Source organism: Myxocyprinus asiaticus, chromosome 29, assembly GCF_019703515.2.
Source record: "Myxocyprinus asiaticus isolate MX2 ecotype Aquarium Trade chromosome 29, UBuf_Myxa_2, whole genome shotgun sequence".
NCBI classification, from domain to species: domain Eukaryota; kingdom Metazoa; phylum Chordata; class Actinopteri; order Cypriniformes; family Catostomidae; genus Myxocyprinus; species Myxocyprinus asiaticus.
The window spans coordinates 27,895,585-27,905,127 of NC_059372.1; the positions used below are offsets into that span (position 1 = coordinate 27,895,585).

Consider the following 9,543-nt stretch of genomic DNA (forward strand, 5'->3'; position numbering starts at 1 on the left):
GATCCATAATGGGCGGAGCTCATGATAGCAGACGAGTCGAAGTTTACTTTTAAGGGAGGGTGGGGAAGGCGTGAGTAGTCAAGTGCAAAATATGTTCGATCGTTAAATTTGAAGCAAGAGTCTTTTAATTATATTAATAGTGTCAAATTTTGGATGCACACTGTCCGTAATATGTCAGCTGCGAATTCCCGAAAATCACGCCCTAAAATAACACACAACTCCCCTCTAAAGAGTAAAATGGTTGAGTCTGCTCGCGCGCCTCCTCCATTCTTGCTTTGACCAAACGAACACACGCGCTTGCAGTCCATCAAACTTTATTTCACGTTGTCTCGCGTGTCTGTTTATCACCGTTTGAATGAGGCGTAAATAAAAGCGTTTTATCCATGTCAGGTTCCGAGCCACCTTCCGGTGATTCTGGCGGAGCGGGAGGGTATGGAGCATTTTACCCGGCGGGATACCAGGCGTTTCACCCGGTGGAGCACGGCCTAGACCGCAGCTTCCGACTCACGGCCCTCTCCGACCTGAAAGGATGAGGGTGTAAAGTCCCGCAGGAGGCTCTGCTCAAACTCCTGCAGGGACTGGAGCCCGACCGGCCGCCCGGAGCGGATGGCGGTTCGGGGACGGGTGTTGGAGACGAGACTGCGGATTTCGGGCAGCTCGTATCAGTTGGACAGGGTCCTCGACTAGGTAAATCATTACACGTGCTGCCTGTCAAACTGGCATAATGAAATAGCTGTGCATATAGACACGTCTGATAGCAGTTTGATAGTTAACCAGCTAGTTAAGCAAAGAACAAATGCTTTTTAATTGCCAAAATAAAAGAGAAACGAACCATTTCCTGAAACAAACCTCCGTCTTCTATCTATTTGATTAAGGAAATAAGTGTCTGTATAAAGTTCATACTACTAGCAATAGTCAGCAAGGTATATTGATGCATTCATACACTGTAAAAGTATGTGCATTCATCTATATGTTTTTTTTTGTGCTAGATAAATGTCATAAAATGTCTAATTGTTTTATCACTTGCACAGATTAAACAAGCTTTACTGAGAAATGCATAGGACGTGGCTCAGGTTGCAGGAAAATGACAAAATAGACAATTGTGCAGAAAGACACAGAATGTAAACAAAAATGTTATGATGTAGGAAGTATAGAGTAAAAAAAAGTGAATACAATTTTCTGTATTTAAAACATGGTAATGGGACAGTTGCACCACTGATGAACTCCTAAAGTGGAAGGCATTATGTGCACTAAATAGTAGGAGAGCAGCAATGTATATAACAAGTAATAGAAATGTGCAGTGCAAGTTTTTACAGAACATTAATGTGATTTATACATACTTGGTGGCACAGTGCAACATAGACTTCGAAGTTCGAAACCCATATAATTTTAATTAAACCGTATGTTTTTATATGATTTACCTAGTCCCGTTCTATTAAATTACATAACAGCGTCAGATTTGTTTTACCTTTGGCTTATGTCCTTTAGATTAAAAACTACTGGTAAGTGTAATACAGTCATCTGAAAGGGATGTGAACTATGGACTTGATCTTAAGTTAATGCTTGACACTTTAGAAATGCCTTAAGTAATCCTGTAAGAATGCTAAAGCAAGCTGATTAACTAAAGATTGAAGCAGACATAGATGGTCATTTTAATTTAACATAATTAGGCTTTTAGGTGTTATGATTTTAACAATCTTTCTTGGCTGCAGGTATTGGAATGGACTCATGTGTGATTCCTCTGAGGCATGGAGGTCTCTCTTTGGTCCAGACCACTGATTTCTTCTATCCTTTAGTGGAGGATCCCTACATGATGGTAAGTAATGCTTCATAAAAGTGTGTCCCTCACATATAAATGAATATCCTATTAATTGTGTGTTCTATCACGCCCTCCTTTTACAGGGACGAATTGCCTGTGCAAATGTACTGAGTGATCTGTATGCCATGGGCATCACAGAGTGCGACAACATGCTCATGCTTCTTAGTGTCAGTCAGAAGATGAATGAGAAGGTGAGCTGTTAACTCTCTCTCTAATATAATAAATCAAAAGAATGACAATGTTTTCGAGAGGTTTCATTTTCTGTTAACATAGATTTGATTATATTTTTACATTAGGTTTTTGCAGGAAAACTGTGGTGCATTTTTGGCCTGCCACCTGCAATTTTTCACACTCCAATTTATAAGTTCACCATTCACACACACATTCTGGTTCTGTTCTCTCCATCTCACTTTGAAAAGTCTTATTTCATTCCACTAGAGGGCAGCAAGCACTAGAAAAAAAACATTTCTCTGTCACATTCCATAATATACAGTTCTGAAATGTAGGTGGCGCTCTAATGCATTTTAGCCCTCCATAGACATTCAGTCTAATTTTCAGTTCATGCACCACCCTCATTGTTTTATTGAATATCTCATTATCTGAGTGGACTAGAAGCTCAGGCTAGTAATTAGAAAGCTGAGATTCTATCCCTTTGCTATGATAGATATATATATATATATATATATATATATATATATATATAACACTATCATCAATAGTGGAAAAATTTTTCTGATAATTTGTTTATCATGCATTTCCTGCTGGATGACATATTTTGTTCTGGACATCTAAAATAAAAAATTGCATTATCCAGCCAAGCAAGCTCACAGTAAAGTAAAAAGCTGGTCATTTTTTCTTTTTTTAGAAAACTAAGATAAGAGCAGATATAAAGTTTTTGGCTATTTGAAGCTTACAGCAGCAATGATCGGCGCATAAGAGCATTTGTATTTGATGACTTACGAAATCGTATTTCACTTTGTGATTCTTTTGAAAATCTTTCAAACTGTGCTATTAGGGCAACATAATAAACTGTACATACACATTCCTGAAAATCAGACCTTTCATTTGATATATGACTTGTCCATTTAAGTGCTAATTTGCGACACAAATGTTCTGAGACCTTATTTTGTTATTTTATGTAACATAAATGTGAAGGTGAAATGCGAAGTTATTCCTTGAAATGTTCAGATTCAGAGCTGTCAAATGATACCCTAAATGCCTGATCTATGTATGCGGGGACTTTAAAGTTTTAAGCGTAAACTTTTCATGATATAGCACCCTTCTTTGGATACGTCGGCGGGTTTAAGGGGTTAAGGAACTTGGGCATGAAATGGTTAATTATCTGGTTAATTATACAGTATGTACTGTACTGATTTGCTCTAGGAGAGGGAGCATGTGATACCTTTAATGATGAAGGGCTTCCGTGATGCAGCGGAGGAGGGCGGGACTTCAGTAACTGGAGGACAAACAGTCATCAATCCCTGGATAATCATTGGGGGTGTGGCCACTGTGGTGTGCCAGCCCAATGACTTCATCATGTATGTTTCTATTCATCCTATAACAAAGAAGACTGTTACATCTAATATTTGCTTTATCTGATTTGAAAATGTTACAAATATGAATTGTTAGCCTTTCAGAGGCTTTTGTCATTTTGTAAAAGCTCACGTGTCTGGCTACATGTGCTTGTTTGTGAACAGGCCTGACAGTGCTGTACCTGGAGATGTATTAGTTCTTACCAAACCTTTGGGAACTCAAGTAGCAGTTAATGCCCATCAGTGGATGGATATGGTGAGTGCTGCTATATTGTTTTTTTATATATTTGTTTGAGTAGGCGATATAAAGAGATGACAATCATGCATGTTTGCATCACATCTCCTCGATCTCACCTCTGTCTCTCACATTTGTACTTCATTTTTCCAGCCAGATAAATGGAACAAGATAAAGTTGGTGATTTCCAAGGAGGAGGTGGAGCATGCCTATCAGGAAGCTATGCTCAATATGGCCACCCTCAATCGCACTGGTACCACATTGCATAAGCATTCATTGCATGGATTAATTTTAACAATGGGTTCAATATTCAGTACACACCATGTAGATTTTGTTCTAATTTAAATGCCCTTTATCTGTCTTTTTGAAATGATAAGCAAAGGAGACAGGATAATTAACCAATATTATATGCCAACATAAAATGCCTGCCTGTCTTTTGAGGAGCTAAGAGGGATGATAATTTTTTTATTTGCTGCTTAATTTATTTCCTAAGGTTCTTATTAGCAATGTATTGGGAGGTTTTTTTTTAGATGTTTGGGTGATTTTGAGCATAATTAGAATGAATTCACAGGTGTCTATGTACTGTAAGGTTTGCTAATGTTTCTCGTATATTTTATTTTTCAGCTGCTGCTTTAATGCATAAATTTAATGCACATGCTGCCACGGACATCACAGGATTTGGGATCATTGGTCATGCACGTAATCTTGCACAGCAGCAGCGAAATGACGTCGCCTTTGTCATTCACAACCTTCCCATTATCTCTAAAATGGCTGCAGTCAGCAAAGCTTGCGGCAACCTATTTGGGCTTCTGCAGGGTACCTCCTCTGAAACATCAGGTAAGAGCCACAGTTCAACATAATGGACAAACACACTTTGGGTGCTTCTCTTTTTTTTTTTTTTTATTGTACATTCTTGGATCCTACATTCTGAACATTTAATGTTTTTTGTTTTTATTAAGAATTAAAAAAAAAAAAAAGTTTAAAAACTTGGCAAATATTGGCAAAGGATTTCTCAGTTTGTTTATTTCGGTCATTTTGAGCATTTTATACTGTTTCATCTATAATACAAAAATTTGTAAATCTGATTTATTCTGCTTGTACAAAATCAACAGTGTACATTTTGGAATTACAATTTGAGTACATGCCTATTTCACAAATGAATCTCCATTGCATTCATAACAGATGTCATGTCCATGGCAATAAATCCATTACTTCCCAACTAATTTAAAACAATTTGTTGCAGTGTTACAGGGGTTTAGGGAGGTGCTGTAACAATTCTTTCTGCCATCTAATATTTTTGGAGAAACTTACATCCAGTGGTCTTTTCACATTGTGTGGGCTTTTAGCCCCATTGTTCCCTTCCATAAAAAAAATAATGTTACTAAAAGTATTTTTTAGAGAAAAATTATGCAATTTGTGGGAAAGATGCAGTACCCAGTGTAACAGGTGGGGAAGCTAGAGAACAGTATGGGGCTAGGGGCTAAATTTGAGAAAATTTGAAATGTTATTAGGTCAAAGTTTATTCATATATGTGCAAAAACCTATTTAAAGCTGCATTACATCCAGAATGCCAGAAGTTGAAAGGTCACAACTGTTTTTTCCCATATGGGTCAAAATTGACATTTTAAGACAATGGAAGGAACAACTGGTTTTAAATAGTTATTTCACTTAACAATTATGTACAGAAACACATTTTCTTTATTTTGTTTGTTTCGATTGTCTTGACAAAGTCACAACATTTGCTTCTGGTATCAAAAACTATGCACTTATGCAGTATTTGTAGTGTATTCTTTACCCATGCCGGTTCAAATATGACCCTAAGACAATAGAAGGGTTAAAAGGAAGTAACCATTCAAAAAAGCAGATACATACACAAAAACTAAACATGCTGTTAATCAGTAACAGTGATTGGTGTATATTGTCATGAAATCAGAGACCCTCCCCTCCAAATCTGAACACAAATGGTCACAGGAGACTCATTTAGCGACCAGATGTAAACAGTGATGTGTCTCGCTTGACAACGTGATCGGATCACCCGAGATATTAATACCATGTGTAAATGTGGTCAGACATATATTGGTCAAAAAGTGTGGGAACCCTGACAATACATTTGCATAGAAATTAAAATTAATATATTGTCAGCTGAGATTTCTACATGCCCTTAAAACTTAAGTAATTTTTTCGATGTTAAAATACTTTAGCAATGTGGCTCTGTTTGTTTGAGCATCCCAACCGGCCCACCATTACAATATATTTTCTCAACCAATAATGTAAGTTTGGGACAAAACTGTCTGTCTGTTCAATCAATGGCAGATGGGAGGGGTATTTGGGAAGCTGTTTGAAAACAATGTTTATTTTTGCATTTCCGTTTGGTGATGCTGAATTTACACACTTCAGCTTTAAAGTCTTCTGTAAGTCTTTTTCCTTTCTGTCTCTCTCAGGTGGTCTGTTGATCTGTTTGCCACGGGAGCAGGCTGCCCGCTTTTGCGCCGAGATGAAATCCAGTCATGTGGATGTGTCAGGAGCACTGGGGCAGGACAGCGGAACGGGCGATGGGCAACAGGCTTGGATCATTGGCATCGTGGAGAAGGGCAATCGCTGTGCCCGCATCATCGACAAACCTAGAATCATAGAGGTGCCATACCGCGGCTCAGTGGTCGGCACACAGGAGGGCAACAGCAACAATAATGCAAGTCTGCCTGAGGTGCAGCCAACCCTGACATAAATCCACAGCACCACAAAGGGACTAAAGTCTCTTATTGATCAACATTATTTTCCCCCTTTAACTTTGCCTTTCATTTATTGTGTCCTTGGTGGTCTTGATTTGAGTGTGTGTGCAACTAAAACAGAGATAGTGTTTGTGGGAGTCACTGACACTGTGTGTGTGTGTGTGTGTGTGTGTGTGTGTGTGTGTGTGTGTGTGTGTGTGTGTGTGTGTGTGTGTGTGTGTGTGTGTCAAGATTTAAGACGGAGTATGTGTGGTTAATCTGCTGTCCATTTCCTCCCCCTGTTCAACCAAAAGGGTTGAGAGCAACAGACCAAAAATGATTTTTCTTTATCTGGTGGGAGATGGAATGGACAACAAACCAGTGTATTTGGTCATCTCATTCTCTTCTACATCTCATTCTTTCAAACACTCTTTTTGTCAAATCCTTATGCTTTATTTTTTCCATGATAGAGCTGTTACTATGTTTTCTATTTTCTCTGGGGGTTTTTTTGTGGTTTTTTTAACTCTGGGAAAAGTTTGACAAACATGTTTTGGAACTTTTTTCCAGTAATGAGTTTTAAACAGTATCCAATACATCTGATGTTTAAAGGGATAGTAAACCTAAAAATAAATATTGTCATAATTTACTCACTTGCATGTTGTTTCAAAACTGTATGACTGACTGACTTTGTTCTGTGAAACACAAAAAATGTGTATCAGTTTGTCACTATTCACTTTCATTTCCTTTTTTTTTTTCTTCCATACAATGAAAGTGTAGCCACATAGATTTGGAACAACATGAGGGTGTGTAAATGATGACAGAATTTTCATTATTGGGTTAACTATCCCTTCAACTCTTTCAGTGTGATGAGATGGAGTTTACAAAGCACTGTATTTTGCTTTGAGATCTCACACTACAATGGAGTTTGTTTTTTCTAAGAAAACATTCCAACGATTAAAAAAATAAATGAAATAAAATAAATAAAAAGCTTTGAATTGCAAAGATCCAAAATTGACAATCAAAGTCAGAGTTTTATCTTTTAAGCCATCTGACAAATGTTTCAATACAGGACACACTACCACACCAATGCATCCTAGGGCCTGAATAGTCATAAATATTGGTGTAATTAATTGGTTTAATTTAATCGATATTTAATAGTACAATCAATTATTTATTTTGTTTCAAAGATCTAAATGCAGTTGTCCAAATTTAGGGTGTTGTTTATTTTGCATTGTCCACATCAACCTGCTTCCTCAACATGTAATAGTTAGTATGTAGGAAATCCATGTAACATTGTCATATGCCTGATGAAGTTAGGTCGATGTTCTCTTTCTTGGGTCATTTTCCTAAATAGAATTCTTGCTGGTTAGAATAGGGTGGAGTGCTAACTTCATTCATTATAGTCAGAGTATGGACAATATTCATCATGGTTTTAGGGGCAGCAGTGTAATTTTTAATGGATTGATGATTGTGGTGAGACGTGCTATGAATGAATAAACTCATGTTCTTCGCTTTCATTCTGTTGAAAAACAAGGTATTCGGTTTTGCCCCATGGATCTGAGAAAGGGTTGAGCAGCTTTTCTCAGTTCAGTGGGTGAGTCCAGAATGCCAGTTCTGCCATATGAATGGCTGCAGCAGAACAGCAATGTCCACTGTCCTCTTTATGACGCCTCTCTCTTTAACCCCAGCCAATGGGATGGGAGAGGTTGATGCAAGCAGAAAGGAAGGGATAGGCTTATCTGCCGAGTCCATTCAACTGGTACTGGTTTTGTCATTGCATTTTCATTCATTATACATCAGGAATCAATAAAATAATGTAATTTCTCTAAACTGAGTCCATTTGTTTATTGATGTAAAAAGATTGTTTCAACTTCTAAATTTAGGGTTTGCACAAATCTCAAGTTTCCAAAAATTTTAACATTTCAATAATGAATATACATTTACATATTACGCTCTGCTCTAAAATACACTGGTCAGCCACAACATTAAAACCACCTGCCTAATATTGTGTAGGTTCCCCTTGTGCAGCCAAAACAGCGCCAACGCGCATCTCAGAATAGCATTCTAAGATGATATTCTTCTTGCCACAATTGTACAGAGTGGTTATCTGAGTTACCATAGACTTTATCAGTTCAAACCAGTCTGGCCATTCTCTGTTGACCTCTCTTATCAATAAGGTGTTTCCATCCACAGAACTGCAGCTCACTGGATGTTTTTTGTTTTTGGCACCATTCAGAGTAAATTCTAGAGACTGTTGTGTGTGAAAATCCCAGGAGATCAGCAGTTACAGAAATACTCAAACCAGCCCCTCTGGGTAGCTCAGCAAGTATTGACGCTGACTACCACAATTGGAGTCGTGAGTTTGAATCCAGGGCGTGCTGAGTGACTCCAGCCAGGTCTCCTAAGCAACCAAATTGGCTCAGTTGCTAGGGAGGGTAGAGTCACATGGAGTAACCTCCTCAAGGTCACGATTAGGGTTCTAGCTCTCAATGGGGTGCATCAGGTCCATCAGTTCTTTTTAAAACCTCAAGAATAGTAACTGACAGCTAAACTGAGTTTTCATAAACAATGTAAATGAACTTATGGCATTTGTTTTTGAGGGAGTGGATATTAAAAGAGAACAAATTGGTCAGAAATGTCAGAAACAGATTTTTCATTGTAACTTCCAATAGATAGATTTAGGTTGAAATGTGCCTTAAAGGGATAGTTCACCCAAAAATGAAAATTCTCTCATCATTTACTCACCCTCATGCCATCTAAGATGTGTATGACTTACTTTCTTCTGCTGAACGCAAAAGAAGATTTTTTAAAGAATATTTCAGCTCTGTAGGTCCATACAATGCAAGTGAATGGTGATCAGAACTTTCAAGCTCAAAAAAGCAGATAAACTCATAAAAGTAATCCACAGGACTCCAGTGGTGTGATCCAGGCAATATGATAACTGTGGGTTAGAAACAGATCAATATTTAATTCCTTTTTTGCAATACATTTTAATAGTAAAAAAGGACTTAAATATTGATCAAAGTTTACGTCTTGTCAATTTTATGGAACAAAACAAGGTAAACAAGCAAACGAACATACCACACTAAATACCACATCTCGTGAGGCCATAGACAATCTTTTTTCTCATAATAATTATTATCATTTATTTTTTTAGTTGTCAGAGCTAAACTGAGGTACGTGCATGAATGTAATATGAGTAGTGTCATTAAAATGGGGACACTATACAATAAAGTTCTGTTTGTTAGC

At 37.6% G+C, this 9,543-nt stretch overlaps 1 protein-coding gene across 1 annotated transcript; it reads left to right on the top strand.

Moving 5' to 3' along the window:
• The first annotated feature begins 268 nt into the window (after window positions 1-268).
• Window positions 269-8,124, top strand: LOC127420347 (selenide, water dikinase 3-like). The gene is made up of 8 exons (XM_051662560.1): window positions 269-687; window positions 1,713-1,816; window positions 1,903-2,010; window positions 3,203-3,357; window positions 3,517-3,607; window positions 3,740-3,839; window positions 4,211-4,423; window positions 6,028-8,124. The coding sequence occupies exons 1-8, from the start codon at window positions 384-386 to the stop codon at window positions 6,309-6,311; spliced, it is 1,359 nt and encodes a 452-aa protein (XP_051518520.1). The 5' UTR covers window positions 269-383; the 3' UTR covers window positions 6,312-8,124.
• The last annotated feature ends 1,419 nt before the right edge of the window (window positions 8,125-9,543 follow it).